Source organism: Chiloscyllium punctatum, chromosome 25, assembly GCF_047496795.1.
Source record: "Chiloscyllium punctatum isolate Juve2018m chromosome 25, sChiPun1.3, whole genome shotgun sequence".
Classification (NCBI taxonomy): Eukaryota; Metazoa; Chordata; class Chondrichthyes; order Orectolobiformes; family Hemiscylliidae; genus Chiloscyllium; species Chiloscyllium punctatum.
In genome coordinates, this window is record NC_092763.1 from 64777158 (window position 1) to 64802471 (window position 25314).

Here is a 25314-nt window from a genome sequence, read left to right on the forward strand (position 1 = left end):
GACCATGGAAGCTTAATTTGTACTTGGAAAATTGAGGCAAATGGCAAAAAAGCCTGCCCCAGATTATCTGCCTCTTCTAATGATGTTTTGCAAGGCAAAAGATTTCAAACAACAGACTTCAAACAATTTAAAGAATCATAGAATTGTCAGAGTACAGAACAAGACCATTTGACCCATCATGTGCATGCTGGTTCTCCGAAGGAGCAGTTCATATCCAGTCCCCTCTCCCACCTCCTCCCTCCCACATTCTCCTCTTCAGATATTTAAGATATATAGAAAATGTAGAAAAAAAACATTGAAGCAGAGAGGTAAGCCACCCCTGCCTATCATGTCTGCTTCTGCAGTACCTGACACAGACTTCTAAGATGTGCTACTGATGATTGCAGATGAGTCGAAGACACTGATGGAATTTTTCCGTTTGATGAAGTCAGCTTTGTTAAGATATAACACATGTACAGTCTATATTACCCGGCATGTGGGGGGAGCCAACAACAGTGGTAAAGCTTACTGCCCAGGCTGCAACATTAACTTGATCGTGGGGAGATCAGAGTGATGTGAGCTGGTATCTGTAACAGCCTTGATAACCTTTATGGGTCAAGGATTGAGAGATCCCACACAGTCACCAATGGACCCTTGGAAACAGCCAGTTTCATAAACATTTAATGCAGTGACAGCTTCTTGGCCATTGGGATATACGGGTCACCTATTCCTTCAGGTCACAAATCCCACTCCAGTTTAGTTTCTTAGTTTTTAGGGATTACTTTTGCAACAGTGTCCTGGGACATCCTCAGTCAGCAACAACACCGACCTCAGTCATCTAGAAAAACCAGCACTCAGTACAATCGACTCTGGGGCCTCCTTTGTATCCATAGAATACCTACAGTGTGGAAACCGGCCCTTCTGCCCAACAAGTCCACACTGACCCTCCGCAGAGTTACCCATCCAGAACAATTCCCCTACACTATTATTCTACATTTACCCTTGACTAATGCACCTAACATACACATCCCTGAATATTACGGGCAATTCTCCATGGCCAAATCATCTAACCTACACATTTTTGGATTGTGGGAGGAAACAGGAGAACCCAAAGTAAAGCCACACAAACATGGGGAGAATGTGCAAACTCCACACAGACAGTCGTCCGAGGCTGGAATCGTACCTGGGTCCCTGATCCCAAGAGGACTTTACTCTGTGACTTTGTCACGCTTTTAAAAGTTCACTTATGGAGTGTGGAATTTGCTGGCTGGGCTAACATTTATTGCTCATCACCGATTGTCCTTGAGAAAGTGGTGGTGAGCTGCCTTCATGGGTCATTGGAGTCCATTTGCTGCAGGTAGACCCACAATACCATTAGTGAGGGAGTTCCAGGATTTTGACCCAACAACATGGAAAGAATAGCAATATAGTTTAAAGTCAGGATGGTGGCAGGAGGAATATAGAAGCTGAATATTATTATTTAAATAGAGAAAGACTGCAGAAAGCTGTGGAGGTCACAGTGTATGAATCACATAAAGCTAGCATCCAAGTTCTATGGGTAATAGGGAAGGTGCATGGACTGTTGGACTTCATTTCAAACAAAATGGACTATGAATATAGGGAAGACGTGTAAAACTAAAAAAAAGCACTAGTCAGATCATACCGAGAAGACACCAAGAACAGTTTTGGGCCCCTTAGGAAAGATGTATTGGTAATGGACATAGTTCGAGAGAAGGTTCACTAGGCTGATACTGATTACGGAGTGACTGTCTTAGGAGGAGAGTTTGAGGGCTTAGTCAGAAACCTGCAGTTGGTGGTGTTCTTATGTACCTGCTGCCTGTCCTTCCGGATAGTAAAGGCTGTAGGTTTAGAAGGTGGTTTCTAAGGAGCCTAAGTGAATTTCTATACTACAACTTTTAGATGGTACTTTCTGGGTGGCATGGTGGTTCAGTGGTTAACACTGCTACCTTACAATGCCAAGGACCCAGGTTGAATTCCAGCCTTGGGTAACTGTCTGTGTGGAGTTTGCACATTTCCTCCATGTCTGCATGGATTTATTTTGGGTGTTCTGGTTTCCTCCCACAGTCCAAAGATTGGTTGTACTAAATTGCCCATAGTGACCAGGGATGTGCAGGCTCAGTGGATTATCCATGGGAAATGCAGGGTTATAGGGGATAGGATTGGGGAGTGCCTTTGGATGGGATGCTCTTTGGAGGGTCAGTGTGGATGTGCTGGGCGATTTGCCTGTTTCCACGCTGTGCGGATGCTATGAAAATTCATCTGAGCATCGGTGGTAGAGAGTGTGGATGCTTGTGGATGTGGTGCCAATAAGAACCACTTTGTGTTGCCAACTTTCTTGAGTGTTGTTGGGCCTTGCTCAACAGAAGCTGGAGGTTTCTGCTAGTGCTGGCCTTACATACACAACTGCTACTCCTCCATTACTCTGTGGCACTGCAGCCACAGCAACAATGACCTCGGATGATATGGCTGTGTCCATTGGTCATGAACCTGTGTGGGGGGAATATCAGAAACAGAACAGGTTCCTAATCAGGTGAACAATCTGTATTTGCATCACACACAAGTGATAATTTCACAACGTTCTCCATACAACGGATGATGGACAACTCGAACAATTAATACAATGGAATGCTGCTCTATGGACCTCTGACATGGTGGACTTTACTCCAATGTAGCAGAAAGCATACCGCATAAATACAGTAGGAGACTGTAAGTGTGGTTCAACTACTGAACACTCCCAACACTTCCATATCACCCAAGAAAGGCAGCAAAGCTTATAAGAACATGTTGTCAAATACATACAGCTCAAGGTGAGAGGTAATCAGCTCTCTGCCCTTGTGGAGCCTATGATATCTTGGAATTTGAGATTTTGTCTTTGCGAATTCTGGCCTGCAGGTGAGACTTTTAAGGTTTATCTCTGCTTCACAGAGATGACTATAATCAATTTGTAATGACCACAGAGATGGTCAAGATTGCTTGTGGCCAGGAATTATATTGTTCACTGTGTGTGTTTCACATGCAGGTTACTATAATTACAGTTATCTTTCCCCATGCTGTGAAATTGTCTGATTATTGCAACTGCCCCTTGAAGGACCTCCCATTGCTCACAAGACACTCTCTCAGATATTTTTAAAAAATTGGTCATTCTGAGTGGGTCGTAGCCATTTTCCATTTCCATTGCACTTTCATAATTCCCATTAGGATGGAAGACAGTACAGGTCATGCTGGACAGAGAGAGAGTCTCAGGCTCAGCTGGGTAATCCGGGGGCCTTCCAAATCTTCATGTCCCTTCCTTCCTTGCCTTCTCTCTCTCTCTGTCCTTCCATCAGTTCTGACCATCCATGCCTTCCTCCCCTAGCTCTTTCATTTACATCTTCATCTCCCACCATTACTCCCTGATCTCCAGTCCTACAGCTTAGCCATGCCAACCATAGTGAGGCAATGTTCTCCAGTTGAAACGAAGGTGCTGGTGACCACCGATAATGCCCCCTCCCATAGTAACCCACGTCCTCCACTGCACTATCACCCTTATAGCTATTTTAATTAACTTGACTGGACATTGTGACATACTTCCAGAGCAAGTTTTACCTGAACTCCGGCGTTCTGGCCCAGAGGTAGGGACACTACCACTGCACCATGAAACCCTCTCCCATTCTTCCATGTTGATTTACCTCCCTTCAGAATTATTGACTCCCCCGTGTCTTAACATGCTGCCTCCACTCCCTATAATTGGCTTCCCTATCAGTGCAGTGCCCCTGCCCCCGATAAGCACTCTCGATTTCCAGTCAGCAGACCCCAGGTTTGACCCAGTACCTGTCTGGCCCACCCTGACCAATGGGTGAGTGAGTGACTGGACCCCTGACTGAAATACTGCTAATCCACAGACGGACTGCACTGGGCGTGCATAACTGACCATGACCCACTTCCCAGACAGCAATCTATCGAACCCCTGAGCCTGTCTGCCCTAAGCAGCCAATTCACATGTGTCCAAGCCCCTGGATTGAGATCAGATGCTGCCCTTGATGTACTGTGGTGGGACACCCCCCTTACTGACAACAGTTGCCCTTGACTTGACCAGGGACCAATCCTCTTAGACCTTGATACGTAATCATATTCAGTGTGTTTGTCACATTAGCTGCTGGCACATACTGTAAGTATGAGATTGAGGTAAAACATTGCCGTACAGCAACATGTTCACCACTTGACTGAACGAATCATGACATATTGCCTGGCTTCTATCTGTGCTTAAGACAAGGCAAGACAGACGTACTGTGAGATTTTACGTTCTGAATGAGGTGACAAAATGCAAAATGCAATGCAAGAAAATGCAGAGATGCTGTGTAAAGTAGGTGCAAAGTGAGTGAGTACCAAGAAAGCGAGCAAACAGTCCTGAGCTACAAAAACAGAAGTTGCTGAAAAAAGTTCAGCAGGTCTGGTAGTATCTGTGAAGAGAAGTCAGAGTAAACCAGTGACCCTTCCTCAGAACCTTCCCGGATGCTGCCAGACATGCTGAGCTTTACCAGCAACTTCTGATTTACAGCGTCCACTGTTCTCTTGATTTTTCTTTAATCCTGAGCTACAGCCTGCTCTGATATATGAATTAGGTGCCTATCCCTGTACACAAAATGGCTGCTTTGGTATTGAAAGTATGATGTTGGTGCACTCCAAAGTGTTGCACACAAGTGGATAATTGTACTCCAAACATATTGGAGATTTGCCAGGAAGGTGTGGTGAGGCTTATGCGTGTACAATGCCAACCTCTGTGGATGTGCCTCAAGATGTTGCAGACCGTCCAAGATGGAGGCCCAGAGGAGTAAGCTGTCAGTGAAGCCTCCAGTGAAGACCCACTCTGACTTTGGGGGATTGTCACCATTTACTTCCTCTCAGCTGCATGGAAAAATAGGAAATTACAGCTGAGTAAAGGGAGAGTCAGTCCTAATGGCATGTTAATGCATGCAAAACTGCTCAGTTTTGCTCACAAATGAGATTCTTGTTCAGCCATTCAAACTTTAGGTGGAAAACTGGACTCTTTTTCTCAAGATTTAGAATCTAAATTTTCTGATCTCACTCTATTTTCCCAACTGACTTATTATTTGAATCATTCAGTGTTTGTGAAAATACAGCCCCATGTTCCCATACCAGGGAAACATCCTATCTATGTCCCTCCTGTCATGCCCTCTAACATTTCCGTAAATCTCAATGAGGTCATACCTCATTCTTCAAACTTACAGACCATATTTCCTCAATTTCTCCACATGAAGCAATCCCGCCATCCTAGCAATTAGTGTGGTGAACTTCTGTTGCAATCTCTCTATGGTGATTACTGAATATTCTTCCTTAGATAAGGAGGCCAGGTGCAATCTCATCAAGACGTTTTCCACAATTGCAGCATGATGTCTTTACTCCTGTACTCACACAAGGTATCATGGACATTGAAACTAAAACTGAAATTGCTGGAGAAACTCAGGAGGTCTGGCAGCATCCATGAAGAGAAAAACACCAATTAACATTCTGAGTCTAGTGACCCTGTATCTCTCTCTCTCAGCTTATCATCGGCAATCCCTTTGACCTTTCTTTTCCTCTCCTTCTTTGAGGGCCATCTCCAATTATTCAACACAACTCACTTAAAGGGCGGCACGGTGGCACAGTGGTTAGCACTGCTGCCTCACAGCTCCAGAGACCCGGGTTCAATTCCCGCCTCAGGCAACTGACTGTGTGGAGTTTGCACGTTCTCCCCGTGTCTGCGTGGGTTTCCTCCGGGTGCTCCGGTTTCCTCCCACAGTCCAAAGATGTGCAGGTTAGGTGAATTGGCCATGCTAAATTGTCCATAGTGTAGGTAAGGGGTATGGGTGGGTTGCGCTTCGGCGGGGCGGTGTGGACTTGTTGGGCCGAAGGGCCTGTTTCCACACTGTAAGTAATCTAATCTAATCTAATCTAATCTAATCTTCTCCCCACTCCTATTCCATCATCAGCATAAGTTCTGACAAAGGATCACAAGTCCATAAGAAATTAGGCCATTCAGCTATCAAATCCGCTCTGTCATTCAATCATGGCTGATAAGTTTCTCAACCCCATTCTCCCGCTTTCTCCCTGTAACCCTTGATACTCAAGAACCTATCTATCTCAGTCTTAAATATACTCAATGACCTGGCCTCCACAGCTTTCTGTGGCAGTGAATCCCATAGATTCACCACTGTCTGGCTGAAGAGGTTTCTCCTTATCTCCATCCCAAAACATCTTCCCAACATCTGCTCTGTCCAGTTGACCCAAAACATTAACTCTATTTATTTCCTCTCAACAGATTCTGCCAGACCTGCTGAGTTTCTTCAGCACTTCCTGTTTTTGTTTCAGATCTTTACTCCTGTAGTCAAATCAATCTCTTTGTGATGGAGGTCAATATATTATTGCCTTCCTTATGACTGTTGTACCTGGTTGCAAACTTTCAGGTGGCTCATAAACAAGGACACTAAGAACCCTTTAGATATCACTACTTCCTAATCCCCCACCATTTAAGAAATATTTTGTCCTGCTATCTTTTTCTACCAAAGTGGATAACTTCACACTTATTCACATTATATTCCAGCTGCTGTGTTCTTTCCCAATCATATTGCCTGTCCAAATTTGCTTGAAACCTCCTTGGATCTTCTTCATAATATACATTCTGACCAAGCATTGTGTCGTCAGTAAATGTGGAAATATTACAATTGATTCCTGCATTCAAATAGTTTGTAATAAATAATCAACAGCTTTGGCCTCAACATCGACTCTTGTGGTATCTCACTAGTGACATCCTAAGAATGATCTGCTCTTTCGTATTTTCTTCTTTCTGGCTGTTAACCACGTCTTAGTTCACACTACTCTGTCAACACCAATTCCACACACTATAAATTTGTTTGATATTAGTGGGAAGAAGTTGTAATCACTGCTTTTGCACTGTTCATCTTGGTATCTGAAAAAGAACACTGGAGCATCATTATTTGGGAACACAAAATAGGGGCAAAAATGGGCTTGTGTGCCTAACCCTCCTGCATTAGTTGAGCAACTAATCTCAATATAATACAGTTGGGTAGCATTAACACAGATGAAAATATTATAAGTCTTTTCAGGTTACATTAATGCAGTCCTTGGTAGCTGGTCTTAAGAGTGTGACTAATGCAAGCTGTGGCCGGTCCATGAATGACAAATGGCATAGAAATCAGCAAAAGACATGATATGTCAAAAAGTATGCATGAATTTATATCAACTAAACACAAAACACTGAAAACTAGGGTTGGCATTCAGATACAAATCTTGATCGGAACGAACTTGGATCGGATAACGTATGATGAAATGCAGTAGATCAGTGACAGCGCAGCAAAGGATAAAGGTCAGAGAGAAAACAATTCCACTCTGCCAATCCTGATGTTTCCAGTAACATCCAGGTCTTTTGCAGGGTACCGTCATGCATCCAGGTATCAAAGCAGTTGACCAGGTCTCAATCAACTTTCACAGAGAGACACTTTCATATTTTAACATTAAACTTTAATAAATGTTACTAATTTTAAGAGCACATGTGTATGTGGAGTATGCATTAAGACAGAAATCCACTCTTACTTTGTGAAGGAGCTGGAAAGCAGTCCAATAAAAGCCGTCGCTGCACCACCCATTGCCGTCTTCCTGCATCCAAACCAGTCAGTGAAAATACTGACTACCGGAGAACAAAAGAAAATCATTCCCATTGAGACTGCACCTACCCATGCTGCAAGGAAAAAGGAAACAAGAACATAGTTTTAACTCAATTTATTGGATTTGATCTCCCCTATACTGTCCTACAGACCCACAATTCATTGTAAATATTTGGGGAACCTACGGGCTCACAATCACAGATTAAGGGATTGGCCCTTTAGGATTGCGATGGAAAGACATTTCTTCATTCAGAATGTTGAATCTTTGAAATTCTCTACCTTTAGGGTCAGTAGATCTCAATTGTTGAGCACATTGAAGGCATTGGGGCATTAATGGAATTTAGAAATATGGGGACAATGTGAGATGGTCAATGATGATTTTGACAGGGCAGGCATGAAAGACCAAATAAACGGCCTACACTAACTCTTAAAATTACATTCCATTGGTGCAATGTGACATTCATTTTTCATTGGTATGACAACAACAAATTGTACCTGTAAATATTCCTCAATACCTCTCAAAGACAGAGGGAACAGGTAATAAGCACATAGAAAATGAACAGACAAGAGTCAGGTGACCAAAGGTGTGGTCAATAGTTATATTTTAATGCTGTTTTTGAGGGTGGGGATAACGTATCAAGGTGGATAAGATTAGTGCTAGTACATTGGATGCAACGGTGAAGCAGAGAGAGGAATGTGACACATTCAAATTTTGATGAAGATTCACAGAGATTCAGTCAGCTAGCAGGAGGATTCTGGCAGCATTTATTTGGGAGAGAAAAGTCAGTGAAGGCTGGTAAGGGTAGAGGTCATAGTGTGCAGAACATATGACTAGGGACAGCAGAAGTTATATTGCAGGAGAAGAGGAAAGAAAGTGTTGGAGAAATTCAATCTATAATTCTCCCGATTCTTTTCTTGTAATCAATGCAAAAGTCCACTTCACCAAATAATCTTTACACCCCGTGGCTTTATCCACAACATAGTCTAGGACAGCAAGCCTTCAAGAAAATAACCAATCTTTCTTACGATTTGAGTTATACATTTCACTTACTGAGCTCAGAAAATTTACCGCTGGATCTCTAGGATGTTTTAATAGTCTGTTTTAATAATATGCCTTGTGGGGTTTACACAAGGTTGAATTATGTAAGTAAATGTCAAGCCTCCTGCCTTTGCAGTTGCTCACCTCTTATAAATTCCCTTTTGAAAAGGACATGTACCAATATTATACTGTATCTAATCAAGGGCTAGTTCAGGAAAGGATGAGCTGATCATCATCTCAGGCAATTCTATCAAACCATACAATAATAGGCAGCAAGATCAGGAACATTGAGCCTGTCGCCTTGAAACCAGTAGATTTTGTAGTTCACATTGATTTAGATTAGATTAGATTAGATTACTTACAGTGTGGAAACAGGCCCTTCGGCCCAACAAGTCCACACCGCCCCGCCGAAGCGGAACCCACCCATACCCCTACATCTACCCCTTACCTACACTACGGGCAATTTAGGATAGCCAATTCACCTGACCTGCACATCTTTGGACTGTGGGAGGAAACCGGAGCACCCGGAGGAAACCCACGCAGACACGGGGAGAATGTGCAAACTCCACACAGTTAGTCGCCTGAGGTGGGAATTGAACCCGGGTCTCTGGCGCTGTGAGGCAGCAGTGCTAACCACTGTGCCACCGTGCCGCCCTAAGAAATTTAAGAAATTCAAACAAAATAAAAAGAGACAAATAAAAGCATAAATAGAAACAAGGTGTCTGGTCTTTGTTCTTGGGGTTGCTAAGGCTGAAGGGCCAAATTGCAGTTTCCTTATCATTGCTCAAGATATCAAAAAAGACTTGCTGGTTGCTACACCCTTTGTGTTAAAATAAGCCATTGTTAGGCATCTTAATTGGAGAGGCATACACAGTGGCATTGGAGCTGAGGTTCTAGAAGTTTCCAATTAGTCCAAAGCATAGCAAAAATTCACTCCCTTTCACAGCCTCTGAAACACCCCTTAAGATAAAACTGTGAAATAGTTTATTCCATCCCATTGCTTTGAAGCAAATTACTACAGTAAGCCTTTCAATATCTTGTTTTTTTAACACTTAGGAAAGGTGATGAACAGGCAGTGTACTACTATTTCCCCAAATTAGACTCCGTACTCTAGCGGTTAAAGCTTCTTAGCAGGGGGCACTGGGTGATGGGGAAGCAAATAAGGGCAGCTCCATTTTCCTTTAAATTTGCTTAAGTGTTTGCTTCAAAGATTGAGCCCCATAATAAGTGTAATATCTTGGCTGCAACAAGTTCTGTGCCTGCAGTTTTTGTGCAAAGTTGAATCTTGGGGATGTCAACAAATTACTTCAAAACACACACGCACACAACTAAACCACAAAGAAGTTCAATTCTTGAAATGTGAACAGGCCAACTACAGAGTTTCCAGATAATTGCAATTGTCTATATTCAACTCAGACTCTGGCATGAATTGTTGAGTACAATAATCCAGCAGGGGCTCAAACAGAGTGCTGTCTCCAGACCGTAACAGTACTTCATCAACTAATTGCACAAACTGCTTCCAACTTCTTGAAAAAGCTCAGACTTAAAAGGAATTTGATTATGTGTTTCTGAAGACCTCATCAAAGGCAAAGTAATAATCAGCTCTGACTGTTTTCACTCTCCTAATTGAATGGTTTTTCTCTTTATGTAAGGAACAAGTCCATCGTTGAGTAAAATGTTAAACTCTTCCTTTAACAGAGCTGCATTTCTTTCCACAGGCTTACCTTTTTCATTCAGGACACCGCAGTCCTGAAACTTTTCTGGCTCATGTCCCAATGGGAATTTCTTTCACTCGTGCTCCCAACCTGACAAGTTTCACTCCATTTAGGAAGGGCACCTGGCATACATGGGACTTGCAGGTGCTGATGCTCAGCTGACTCATATAGCTTGAAATTCTATTTTTGTGTTCACTATTTTTGTGCTCCCAAGTCCCAATCTCTACTTGGATAATTTTCCAAAAGTGCTTCCCGGTCCTAGTTTTAGGCTGCAATCTCTATTCAAAAAGATATCTGTTTAAAATTGACATCTGCTCATAAAAGGTATACATGTTGGATTGTGAGGATCAATTAAGATAGTCCTACTTGTTACGCTGAAGTGACCAAAATGGATTGCACAGACAAAGTAATTATAGTACAAGAAGGTACATCAGGTGAGATCAAAGTTAACTGGAAATTAAATGCCTTTCAGCAGATAAAAATGCAACATGCAACTTATTATGAATTTCAGCACTTTGAGGAAAAAATGAATCTTTAAATATGCATTTGCAAGAAAATTCAGGAAGAAATAATTTTCTATTGGAATCAAAAAATGCCTAGCTAAGGTGCTCTCCAACGCTAGATTTTTAAAAAAAGCTCTATGCACATCTTTATTAACATGAGTAGATCTGAATATTATCTTTCTCGTTCCTCGGAAGCAGCACCCGATACTGGACTACAGTGCCTCATGTGAGATCTTGTACACAGTTGGTGCTGACAGGCTATTTTTAACTAATCATAACAACTTGCAGTTATCTAGTGCCTTTAGTGAGGTAAAATGATGAAAGACACTTTGCAGGAATGTTATAAAGCACAATCTGACACCCAGCCTTGTTAGGGAAGATGGCCAAAAACCTGGTTAAAGTCTTACATTTTGACGACTGTCTTAAAGGGTGGAGTAGCAGAAAGATTTAATGAGGAATTCAAGCCAAAGGCATGACCACCAACGATGGAATGATTTATGAAGATGCACAAGATGCCAGGTTTAGTGGAGAATAGAGTTTGGTGGGATTAGAGGAGATTACAGTATCAGGGAGGGGCAAGGTCAAAGATAAGTTTGAAAACAAAGTTGTGCTTTTTAAAAATTGAGACCTTGCTGAGGAGAAACTAAGTCTTTTGAGAAAATGTTTGGAATTTAACTGAGCTAGCAATTTGCGCATGGCTTTAGCTACAGTGACACAGGAGTTCCATTTCACATCAAAGGAAATTGTGTTGTCAAAATATAAATTAACAATAGAGCCAAGAAAAAGGTAAGTCATGACTAGGAGTTGAGTCAAGTTACAAGAAATATGAAGGAACTACATATTGGAAAAAATGTCATTGCTCCTTTGAAGAACAGAAGGGTGATTAAGATGCTATAACTCAGATTCTATACTTCTGTAATTCATACTTAACTATGTTCTATAACAGATAATTAAATAAAGTTGTGCAACTAAAACAGATATAATAACCAGAAACATCAAGTAGATCTTTGTCCCTGCTGTTGACAAAAATTCAAGAAGTTGACTGCAAATTCAAAAATACATTTTAAAGGATGAAAACTTAAGGTCTTACTAATTAATATCCATACCTAAACCAAGGTCGTATACTTGGTAAAGCACAGTACAAATGTCTTAGAGTCATGGAGTTACACAGCACGGAAACACACCCTTTAGTCCAACCTGTACATGCTGGCCAGGTTTCCCAAATAAACAAATCTCACTTGCTTGCATGTGGCCCATATCCCTCTAAATTGCTCCTATTCAATCTGTTTTTCCTATAGAAGTGGAAAGCTTCACACTTATCGACAATATCCTGCACTTGCCAGCTATTTTCTCTCTCACTCAACTTGTCTTGAAGCCTCTTTACATCTTCCTTACCACTCACAATTCCAAATAGTTTTTGAGTTGTTAGGAAACTTGAAAATATTACATTTGATTCCCTCATCCAAGTGACACAAGGTCCTGTGACACCCACTAACCTGCATTCCACTCTGAACAGCCATTTATTTCTACAGTGTTTCCCATCGCCAGTATGTTATGCTCAATGCTGTAAGCTTTAATTTTGCACAATGACCTGTTCAGTGGGACTTTATAGAAAGCTTCTGAAAATCAAAGTACATCACATCCACTTGTTACCCTCATTTATTCTACAATATGTATATCCTCAATAAACTCTAAGCTTGTGGAAGATCATTTCCCTTGCATGATTATATGTTGACTTATATAGTATTTACATTTTTAAGTGTCCTATTATCAAATTCTTTATAATAGACTGTCTTAGACTGTCTTAAAACCTATTAATAACCTCCCTAACTCCAACACCTTCGGAGGTGGAAAGTCCCAAAGTTGTGGTATCCTCAGCATAAAAAAAAGTCTCCTCAACTTGATCCAGAAAGGGTGACCCCTAATTTTAAAATAGTGCTCCATGGTTCTGGACTCAAGCAGAGTACAATTGGAGGTGTTCATGTGGGTGTGTTCTTCCACCAACTCTGTGAATTGTGCAGAACTCTTGCAAAACCTATGCAAGAGATAATAAGAACCAGGACTTCAGTGAGGGGAGGGAAAGGGAGAAGTTGCCTGACAGTGACGATCTAAATCTAATTCTGTGCAAACATCAAAATCAAAAAGGTGAAGGATGACCAACAAGGGTTGATCTAACTTATGCAATGCCAGTTCAGTGATGCTGCTGAAAGTTCAAGGTTCAAAAGAAAGTTAAATTTTTACTCAAGGTACACTGTTGCACTATACTTAATAATCTTTTATTTTTTAATTTATAATCATATCTTTACCTGAGCAACTTGTGTTATACCTGAGCAATTATGTTATAATTCAAATGACTAAACTGAACAAGTTAGACTGCTTCATCTTAGCACAAGGAAGAAAATGAATAACCAACTGAGTACAAATATTAAACAAAGGTTAATTGGCATCACTCTCTGTAAATAGGCTGAATAGTATCACAGACAAGCAAGTCTCCAGTGACCTTGTTGTTCAAACAATTATTTACTTACTCCCAAAACTAGCCAGGGGCTGTAAAGGATACACACACAGCAGACTAGTCAAGGTCTAACTGAATGGTGGAACAAGATTGAGAAGCTGATTGGTCATCTCCAGCGCCTACATGACAGGTTTAGATATTTGCTCATCAACATTTTCAGGGAGTTACGACACTCGTCTGAATGGGGAGACCTGGATTCAAGTGCCACCTGCTCCAGAGATAGGGACACCACCCACATGAGAGCCAGAGATTTCTCTTAAATGTGGACATGGAAATGTACATGTAACACAACTGACACAAAAACATGACAGACATATGATATTGTAGGAAGTAGCTATGAAGTTGGAAGAATTTTAAGCTCCAGATATCATAAATAAATGTTTTCCCTTTATGCTTTAGTTGTGAAATCCCAGTGATCTTTAGCAGAGAATGAAAATGATTGCCAGAATTAGGAACTAAAGGTCAGTTGGTGACCTTCAATAGTGGAATGGAGAAAATTGGGAGGAAAAAGTGCACTTTCCTGGGTGGAAGTATTAAGGATGGGGTTCTGTTGTGCTATAGGTTCCAGGAATTGTCATTCAGTACTTCAGTTAATTATTTGCAAGGCCAATAACATTAAGACCAGTCCCAAAAGTGGGGACTGACTATATTGCAAGTTGCTGATTGGAAGCCTAGGTTGGGACCAGCTTATGGATGCTGAGGCAGACTGACTTTTAGATGGATGCAGGTTGGCTTAATGTGGGGTGGGGAAAAGGTCCAAATGACTGTCTCCCCTGAAACCTCAAAGAAATTGAATTTGAACATAGATAATTGGCTCTGCTCCTTTGTGTGACAGTTGGAAGAGGTTATGACCTTCTCAACCTGTGACCTCTACCACCTAGAAAGCCAAGGGCAGCAGCTGCAGGGGAACACCACCACCTGCAGGTTTTTTTTCCAAATGACTCGTCAATCCTGACTTGGAACTATGTCACCAATCCTTCACTGTTACTGGGTCAAATTCCTGGAACTCCCTCCCTTCCTGTGGGGGTGTCTCTACACCACAAGGGCTGCTGAAGTTCAAGAAAGCTGTTCACCACTATCATCTTCTCAAAGGCAATTAGGGATGGACAGTAAATGCTGCCTTGGCCAGCAATGCCCACATGCTGGGAACAAATAAAAAGTTGTGACTGGACTTATGTGGCTAAGTTAAAAACACTTGGAATTGCTGGTCAATTTTCAAGCAGCATATTATACAAAGTAACTTTGTTACCAATGGGGAATTTGAAGTCACAATGACTTGCATTCATACAGTAACATTAATATAATAATGCACTCCAAAGTGCTTTGCAAGAACATAATCAGGGAATTCATCAGTTTCAAGTAACAAGATAAATAGCTCAAAGAAAAGAATATGAAAAGGAATAGGAATGGATAGGATGGTAAGGAATGAGAGCACACAGCCCTGCAAGCCTGCTCCACCATTCAACAAAACCTTCGAATGGTGATGGTTAATCTTGTACTTTCCTGCCCATTTTCTACATCTCTTGATTCAGAGAATATAAAAATGACAGCTGGAAGTCTATTGTTATTTTATCCAAGTGGAGCTGCAGGCATTATAGTGCACCTTAAATTGCTGCAATGTAAAGAATGAACATAATTGCTGTTATTTACTTGAGCAGGACAGAAAGATTAATGTCCCTTTTTGAGGGTTAACTGATACAAATTCATTCCAGTATACACAATGCTGTAGTCCTGCACTCCTATCTATTTCATTCTACATCTATTGAGCAAATAAGGTCTACTGCAGTAGCATTCAGGAAATTATGTTAACAAAGCTTGAAATCTTACCATGTTGATTTTTGAGTTTATGGTCTGATGAGATCACACAGGTCATGTAACATCAGTCACTGAAAGGAATGTTGTTGCACAAAATGCTAATACAATAGCAATGAAAATTCAAGAATCTGGCATTAAAGAAGTTTCAATGTAAAGCATTCTATTTACACACATGTACCATACCTTTCACAATGTACTTAAGAACAATAATTTGATGCTTTTTGAGTGAAACTGGAATAAATCACAAAGTTTAGGCAATTCTAATTACCATGCCAAATGAATAACCAAATAACCTGATTTTTAATAATGAAAAATACTTCTTGAAAACTAACCATTAGCTATATATATCTTGGTGTACAGTGGTATTTAGAAGGTTTTAAAATATGGTCTTCCATCTCAAAGAATCCATTCAATTTTTAGAGACTTCTTGAAGATCTACAAGTGATCTAGTTGAAGGGAACGTCCAAATGATTCATTCATCCTAGAGGCAAGAGTGGTTTTGTGGGAAGGACCAGCTGCAAGTAAGATACATTCTGAATCACATAAAACAAAAATCACGGGGTCTTGATTGTACTTCAAATTCTGTGCTCTTTCACACTGACTACATTGGCTTTGTGTGCATTCTAGCAGAAAAACCAGTACAAAGTGAAATTCTATCTCACAATGCAGATCTTGTGCTGTTAACAAATATTAACTAGTATTTTGCCTTTTTCTAAAACTCAAATCAATAGGAATAAAAATCACAACATACGTATATTGCATAACAATTTATATGTAGATATCGAACATTTGAAGCATCAATTGTGAAGGTGTATCGAGAAATGATGACTGGGAACTGAAACTCCAAGTTTTATTTTGTTGACATCCTCACAACTAATCATTCATCACAAGAATGCAGCCACACAGGAATGCTGTACATGACGGCTATTTGTACCACTGTTGTAGCTATCATAGATCTAATATTGAGGTCAAAAGATTCAAGAAACATAGGGATGGAGGAAAACATCCATGCTCTCAAGCTTATTCTGCCATTCATTGAGATCATAGCTACTCTGTAATCTAACTATATTTGCCAAAATTTGCTCCATATCCCTTATATATTTTCCCTAAAAAAAATCTTATCAAATCCAAACTTGACAGTCCAACACAGCAGTTTATGGGGAAAACTTCCTAACTTCTACCATTATTTGTAACTGCATCTGTAGTAATTTGTTCGTATACTCCTGAAAGGTCACTTTCAAAACGTCAGTGATCTGTAATTTTATTTATTCTCCACAGATGTTACCTTATCTGCTGTGTATTTCCAGCCAATGTGTGTGTGTTTCAGATTTCTAGCATCCACAGGAATTTGTTTTTTTTAACTCCTTCCTGTTCCCTGGTCACTGACAGAGGCTACATAAGCTATTCACAGTCTCCAGACTTAGAATTAGGTTCATTGTCACGTGTACCCAATGTACAGAAGTACAGGAGCACAGTGAAATGTTAGTGTCAATCCTTGTGGCACCATCTTAGATACAAATCTTAGATACAGAAATAGAGAAATAAGGAAGAAAAAGGTTGCATTACCTTCATAGTATAAGTTAGAAAACAAGACAAAGTTAAAAGGATAAACATTGCAATCAGATAAAGAGATTACAAATAAACATTACATTTCAGTATATCAGTGCAAGGGTTTCCACACGTTGTCTGACTGGGCTCGCAAGCTGCTGACAGACTGCATCAGTCCCGAGTCCAACAACAATCCCCACTGCCAGCCCCTCTGCTCCACTCCAGACCTCCTGCCCATTCCGCTCCGGCTCTGTGCCCGCTCTGCTCCGGATCTCCTGCGAGCTCCAAGGTAAGTTTCCTCTTTTTAAGAGAAACATCACTTTGAAATCTTAGACAGAAAGAGAGAAAAAGAAGGAAAAGAAAATGTGGACAGATGGACGAGACCCGGGCTGAGGAGCCTGATTGCTGCCGACTCTGCCTCCGCTACCTTGGACCATCTTAATGGAGCACTAAATGGTCTATTCTGTGAAACTTGCTGACCTTTCCAGCAATTCTGCAGCAAAACCCTTCTGCTGGGATTCAGTTGTTCTGGGATGTCCAGGGACATTATTTTTGTTGCTCGCCCTGCCACATTCAGCACTTCTATTAAATACTGAGGCGAGTCTCTGACATCAAATCCCTCTCACTCAAATTTTCCTGCTTGAGTGTCCTCTCTCTGCCTCAGCCTCAGCTCATCTGCTGCTCATTCATACCTTTGCTACTTTTCGACTCAATTATTTCAAAGCTCTCCTAGCCACCCTCCTGCTGCCTCTCACCAAACTGATCTTTGACGAACATAATTAATAATGAGCCCTCCTGCAAGATATCTGAACTATTCTGTACATCCTGCTATTATATATAATGATTCAAGTTACTTCTGTCGTTAATGAGGGTCCATCTCTCATTGAAATCATGCATTAGACCATCCATAATCTGGCAAAGATGGTTCTTCCAGACTTAATAGAATGACATTTGGTCATGTATTGCCTTTTCTAAAGTGAAGCCCCGAAAAATTAAAATCATTGTGTGTGCCGATCATCTAATCCATGCAGTAAGAAACACTCCAGTTAATACTTGCTGTTTAGACTACCTTCTAACTGCTCTCTGAAATGGTCAGAGACAAAAAAAAACTGCAGATGTTGGAATCCAAGGTAGACAAGCAGGAGGCTGGAAGAACACAGCAAGCCAGGCTGCATCAGGAGGTGGAGAAGTCAACATCTCAGGTGTAATCCTTCTTCAAGCAAATCATTCAGTTATATTCAAGATGACAACTCTTCACTTCCTTTTTCATATCATTAGGGAGATACAATAAATGCTGGTTTCCCACTGATGCTCACAGGCTATAAATGAATTCAACATTTAAGTATTTTCTCATTAAAGAAAATAAAATATGTAAAATCACAGCTATAAATTGTAGGCCAATTTGTGGAACACAAGCCACATAAAACTCAAGAGTTGGGAGACCGCTATTTTTTTTCTTCCATTATATTTAAAGGTAATTTTTTTCCATCTTCATACCATACACAACTCATTTACAGACAACATGCAAGTCACTTTTCACAGAGGGGCAGAGAGTGGTTGACTTATGACTTCTCTCCTGATCTCTCTAGGAGAAAGTTCTTGCCTCCTCCTGCACTTTACACAGGATTGTCTAAATTCTGGCATTCTGGATTATGAAGGGCCTTTGCCTGAAACGTCGATTTCGAAGCTACTTGGATGCTGCCTGAACTGCTGTGCTCTTCCAGCACCACTAATTCAGAATCTGGTTTCCAGCATCTGCAGTCATTGTTTTTACCTAATTTCTGGCATTGCACAGTGGACAGAAGCTATTTTGGAGTAACACTGTGCTGTCCCACCGAAGTCACTATAACAGTATTCTTTCCAAGTTTGTGTTTAGACAATGATTATCAACAGGCTATTATCAAGTGAGGTCATTGTCTTCAATAAATGTCCATGCATGCATATTTTTCAACATTGGATAGGAATCAGGAATGGTGATTCTTCCTAACAAAGGTCATGAAGGGCAATTGTCATTTAGACCATGTAGCCAGCTTACTCAGAGTGCACCTGAATCTGGGAGGTTTTAATTTGCATAGATCAATCCAATATCAGTGCTACAAATGCAAACTTTATAAGATTATGTTTTTGGGTAAAATTGAGGAATAAAGAGGAAGTATGCGAATGGTTGCAAATTCTGCCAGACAACATGCTTGGCTGGTTGGTTATTAAAGATTAAAGGGTGACCGAGGTTATTTTACCAGGAGGATTATACAATATGTCCATACATCTCTTGGGCAATGGCGAGGGTATCATTGTTGTCTCTGGGTGGATCATTAACCCCAAGAGTTATAGGAAGGTATTAGAAATGTCAGGTTTTATAAATGGTTATATTTTAAACTGTCTAGTTAATTCCAAGACAGAGTAGAGGTGGGGTTTGGAAGATAATTATTTCTACCTAGATAAAAGGCCCATGTTATTCATATTGTCACGGAGATGGGCTTTGAGGGGGCAAACCAAAGAAAACCAATATTGACTGATAGTGTTTCACAATGAGGTCAATCTGCAAGAATCTGAGAGAGTAGAAAGCATGAGCTAGTTAGCATATGTCATTCCTCACACAGAATACAGGGGAGAGCTTGTGCTTAGGCTACATTTGTGAAAATTTAAACAAAGTCAGGGAGAGAAATCCCCACAATAACCCTTGCTCTGAAGTCAGTTCAGGGATTAGAAGCCATGCAGATAGAAAAGGAAAAGATGAACCAAGTCATCAGAAGCTGTGGATAGCTTTTGACTGGCTCTTTTATAATGAAATGTTCAATTAAGGGGGAGATAAAATATAATCTTGAAGGGGTGGGGGTGGTTTTCAGACTAGTGATTGGTTAAATGGGGGATGTTCTTTCCTCGAGTTTAAAGTGTACACAGAACATAGTTCATTTGGCACAGAAAAATTATTCAAACTTGAAATCTTGTGTGACCTTTTGAGTTGGTCAATGGAAGATTAAAATTTATTTTTAAAAGTTGTGAACCTCTACAGGGTTCATAATACCGGTAACAGTAATTTATCAACTAAGCTATCACAGCTGGTTCATGGTTGATGAAATGTTGGAGGTAAGGCACACGAGGAATACCGAATTATTGAACAGGAAGCTAGAAAATTATATGAATGAAAAAGATTAGAAGGTATCACTGAAGTAGTCAGACGATTTGCGTAGGAGGACCTTTGTAAAGCACGAGGACATTTGTACTGAGCCAATGGGCTGTTCCTGTGCATTGAATTCCCTGTAGTACCTAGAAAAGGGCTGTGACTTTCTCTTTTTGAGACAAAGTGTAGGGGGTTGTGGGTTCATGTCAAATAGTGACTAAAACATCACTCCTACCTCTAAGAAAACTTAATCTATTGGGCATCATTAAGCTTGCTAAGAGCTGATTGGTAAGCATCAGCAAATTTTGCATCTCATCACTGCCCTTGACATTGGCAGGCAGATTCTGGAGACTGGGAAACCAAACACCTTTGATCCAGCGATGGTCTCCAGCAGCTCCAATGACTCGCAACACGAAACCCACGATTCCTCCCCCACCAGCACACATCTGCTGCTTCGAACCTACAGCACTCGAGCAGAATCTCTTCCTCTGGTCCTCAGGGACAACTCATATTCCGAGCCAAAAGGCCGAGAAGCGATCTTCCACCTTCTTGACAGTCACCCTGACTGTGTTGCGAACGCCCTGGCCCGGGGTGCGGGCAGCTGTTGAGGCTATAGCTCTGAGGTTGGCTGGTCCCTGAATTGGCATTAGGCTGAAGCCAGCATGAAGATCCACCAAGAGCAAGTCAACACAACCAAATGATCCCCAAACGTCCGATCACGATCTAGCGATGATCTCCACTAGTTCGAAGCAGCGGACGTGTGCTGGTGGGGGAGGAACCGCGGGTTTCGTGTTGCGAGTCATTGGAGCTGCTGGAGACCATTGCTGGATCATGATTGGACTTTGGAGGATCGTTTGGTTGTGCTGACCTGCTCTTGGTGGATCTTTATGGTGGCTTCGGCCGAACGCCAATTCAGGTACCAGCCAACCTCAGAGCTATGGACTCAACAGCCGCTCGCAGCCCTGGCCAGGGCATTCGCAACACAGTCAGGGTGACTGTGAAGAAGGTGGAGGAGCACACACCGGTCGATGGGACAGTGTTTGTGAAGAAGATTTTGCTGGAGTGCTGTGGGTTGGTCATCAGGTGTGAGGTACTCTTGATCAGCCAGGACCTGCTGGAGGTGTATGTCAGTATGCTTCGGGCAGGTACCATGAGTGAATCCATGAGGGAATCCATGAGGAAAGGCATCATCATCTTCGTCTACAAGCGGAAAGGGGAGAGGGAGGAAATTAGAAATTGGAGACCAATCTCACTGTTAAATGCAGACTACAAAATCTTGTCAAAGGTCATCGCCAACCGGGTCAGGTCTGCTCTGGGATCGGTGATCCACCCGGACCAAACCTGTGCTGTACCGGGCAGGAAGATCTCTGAGAGTCTCGCACTCCTCAGGGATACGATCGCCTACGTGCAGGACAGGGGGGTGGACACCTGCCTCATCAGCCTGGACCAGGAGAAAGCCTTTGACAGAATATCGCATACATATATGAGGGATGTCCTCTCCAAAATGGGCTTTGGGGAGGGAATCGGAAATTGGATCAGACTGCTCTACACCAACATTGTCAGTGCAGTCTCAATCAATGGGTGGGAATCAGATAGCTTCCCTGTAAGATCTGGAGTCAGGCAGGGATGCCCCCTCTCACCCGCCTTGTTTGTGTGTTGCCGAATCCATCAGGAAGGATGCGAGCCTGAGAGGGGTGACTATTCCTGGCAGCGGGGGCCTGCAGGTTAAGGCCTCCCTGTACATGGATGACATCGCTGTTTTCTGCTCGGATCCGCTGTCCGTGCAGAGACTCGTGTGCATCTGCGACCAGTTCGAACGGGCCTCGGGGGCCAAGGTAAACCGAGGCAAGAGCGAGGCCATGCTCTTCGGGAACTGGGCCGACCAATCCTCTATCCCCTTCACCGTCAGAAATGACCACCTGAAGGTGCTGGGTATTTGGTTCGGGGGGGCTGGGGCGTGCGCCAAGACCTGGGAGGAGCGGATCAGGAAGATGAGACAGAAACTAGGCAGATGAGGGCAACGGTCGCACTCCATCGCGGGAAAAAACCTGGTCATCAGGTGTGAGGTCCTCTCAGTATTGCTATATGTGGCACAGGTCTGGCCTATCCCCAGGACCTGTGCGCTGCAGTCACCCGGGCCATCTTCCAATTCATTTGGAGATCAAAGATGGACCGGGTCCGAAGAGACTCTATGTACAAAGACCGGTGCAATGGGGGAAAAAACACGCCCAATGCCACCCTCACCCTGATGGCCACCTTTGTGTGTGGCTGCATCAAGCTGTGCGTGGATCCCCGGTACGCAAACACCAAGTGTCACTACATACTGAGGTTCTACCTGTCCCCGGTGTTGCGAAGGATGGGCCTAGCCTCGCTGCCGCGGAATGCTCCGAGTAGTTGGACCGTTCCATATCACCTGTCCTTCATGGAGAAATTTATGAGGAAAAACACCTTGGACCACAAGTCCATCAGGAAGTGGTCAGCACGTAGTGTCCTTGAGACCCTTCGGGAAAAGGAGAGGGCGGATCCTGTCGAGCGGTTCCCTGAGCAGACTGTCAAAGCCATTTGGCAGAATGCCTCATCGCCAGAACTTTCCAACAAGCACTAGGACGTGGCTTGGCTGGTGGTGAGAAGGGCTCTGCCTGTGAGATCCTTTATGCATGCCCGGACTCTCTGCTGCACCGCACGCTGCCCTCGAAGTGGCTGCGGGGGGGACGAGACTGTCACACACCTCCTTCTGGAGTGTGCCTATGCAGAGGAAGTCTGGAGAGGAATGCAGTGGTGCTTGTCGAGGTTCGTCCTGAGCAGAGCCGTGACGCGGGACTCCGTGCTCTACGGCCTGTTCCCCGGGACTCACACCGAGACGAACATTAACTGTGCCTGGAGGATCATCAACTCGGTGAAGGACGCTCTCTGGGCGGTCCGAAACCTGTTGATCTTCCAGCTGAAGGAGTTGACCCCGACCGAGTGTTGCAGACTGGCACATTCCAAGGTCCAAGACTACGTGTTGAGGGACGCGCTGAAGCTTGGGGCAGCTGCCGCCAAGGCGTGGTGGGGAAAGACCACCGTGTAAGATCGGCCTGCCTAAAGAAGAACAGGGGGCCCATGTGGACGTTTTTTTGGGCTCTGCTGATGCCTCAGCCAAATATATGTCTATGTACAAGATTGAAAAATGCACAGGATTGTAAATGACAAGGATAAATTCGAATCTGTGTTTGTAAATGTGGACACATGTATGGCATGATCAAATGTACAGACCATCAAATCATTTTATGAATAAAGTATATTTTTGAAATTAAAAAAAAGCGGATGTGTACTGCCTGCAGGATTTCCCTGCGGCAGGCTATTTTGATGTGACCTTCAGGAGCGTGAAGAATTCTGAGCAGCTCCTGAAGGTCTTCAAGGAGAAGGAAGGGGAGCCTCTGTTCTCCATCTTGTCGGCGGTCCCGTTGTGTGTGCTTCCTGCACAGAGGAGTTGGGTTGTAACAATCCAGATGTACAACCCTCACGTCCCAGCAGCAGATGTCCTGACCTTCTTAAGAAGATACGTTCACGTCTAGGGAGAGAGTACCGATGTGGTCGATCCTTTCAGGATCTGGACCAGCAAACGACAGGTCAGGGTAACCCTGAGGGTCGATGCCAGTGGGAACATCCTCCACCCACCCTCCAGCTTTGCCATCGGAGGAAGCAGAGGTAACCTGACATACGCAGGGCAGCCAAAAGTGTGCCAAACCTGCGGGAGGTCAGGCCACATGGCGGCGGATTGTAAGGTGACCGTCTGCCGAAACTGCAAGCAGGAAGGCCACCCGACCAAGGAATGTAAGGAGGCCAAGAACTGTAATCTGTGTGGAGAGGCGGGCCACATGTACAAGGCCTACCCAAGACGAGGGGCCACCACCTACGCACAGATGGCCGGAGGTGGCAACACGAGCTGTGGACCGCAAGGTACCACAAAACAGCACGGGAACGGTGTCTGGAGGCACCCAGAAGGAAGGGCAGGCTGTAGCGGAGCAGACGGCAGACAGCAGGGAGATGCAGCAGCCGACCCAAGCTCCTTCAAGACAGACGGAGGACATGGAAGAGGAGGGATCAAAGGAGGCAGAGGATTGGATTACTATCAAAAGCAGGAAGAGGAAACCTCCCAAAGCCACCCAGCAAAGGGGGAAGCGACACCTACACGACGAGGATACAGGCAGCTCTTCCGACGGTGAGGACGGGCGCAAGGAGAGTCGTCACCAGAGGAAGAGACAGAGCGCCATGGGGAAAAAGGAGGGCAGCACCACCCAAGCAGAAAAAGATGATCCCTCTGAGGGGATGGGTAAAGGCCTCCCCCTACCCGGTGAGAACCAAGGGGTACCCACCGGCCCACAGCTCCAGGTAACTAGGAGCAGCGGTCCTGTGACAGTCCCGCTGTCAGATGGAGAACTGGACTATGTGGACCCTGGGCCTGACCCGAAGACACCAGAGCGGGGAAATGGCTCCAGTGTGGAGCTGGACAGCTACCTCAGCTCTGGGAGGGTCCAGCAGTTTGCCGTCACCACGGGGATGCACACAGCTAGCCAGAGGGGCAAGACCAGCAGCAAATGGACAGTGTCAACCTTGTAAACTGTTAAAATGGGGTTAAAAGTTGCCAGCATCAATGTGCGTAGCATCAAATCGGCTACGCGATGGGTTTCTACGATGGCCTTCCTGGCCAACGTTAAAACCGACGTCCTGTTTCTGCAGGAGTGTGGGATACCGCACTTCAGCAGCTACAGGAGATGGTCGAGCTTGTGGGCCCACGGGCCGTCAGTTTGGTCGGGGGGCAACGATAGCCGCGCCTCCGGAGGCAACTTCACCATCTCCGAGGTTAAGGAGGGGGTGGGCGGGCGCCTCCCCGTCGCTGACGTCATGTACAGGAATGCTCCCCTGAGACTGATTAATGTGTACGCCCCAGTGGGTAGGAGTGAACGGTTGGCCGTCCTGCAGCAGCTTCCACTGTTGCTGGCTACGTCCAGGCTGGTCATTCTGGCCGGAGACTTCAACTGTATCATTGATGCAGATGGATGATCCGGCGGGGGGGCGGGGGGGGGGGGGGGAACAGTAAACTGGACACCATGTCCAGAGCCCTGATGGACACGGTAAAAGACGCCAAGCTGCACGACGTCTTCAGCACCCCTGCAGACAGAGCGCAGCATAGATACACCTGGTCACGGGCAGACGGGTCTATCCACTAAAGGATAGATTACCTGTTTGTGTCCCGAACGCTCTCGGTCAGATCCACCGACGTCAAGCCGGTGTTCTTCTCTGACCACTGACCACTGCCTCCTGCTGGCCGACTGTCACCTACAGGACGAGCAGCGGGCTGGTAAGGGAACGTGGAAACTGAACACTAAGCTGTTGACCCCGGGAAACATTGAG

General features: G+C 43.7%; 1 protein-coding gene across 1 annotated transcript in view; it reads right to left on the reverse strand.

Annotated features, from left to right (window-relative positions):
* The window catches only part of slc16a2 (solute carrier family 16 member 2), a 99285-nt gene that overhangs the window by 52354 nt on the left and 21617 nt on the right, over positions 1-25314 (reverse strand). The window contains exon 2 of the mRNA XM_072595435.1: positions 7591-7735. Within this exon, the coding sequence (XP_072451536.1) occupies positions 7591-7735 (145 nt within the window). The remainder of the gene's footprint in view (positions 1-7590; positions 7736-25314) is intronic.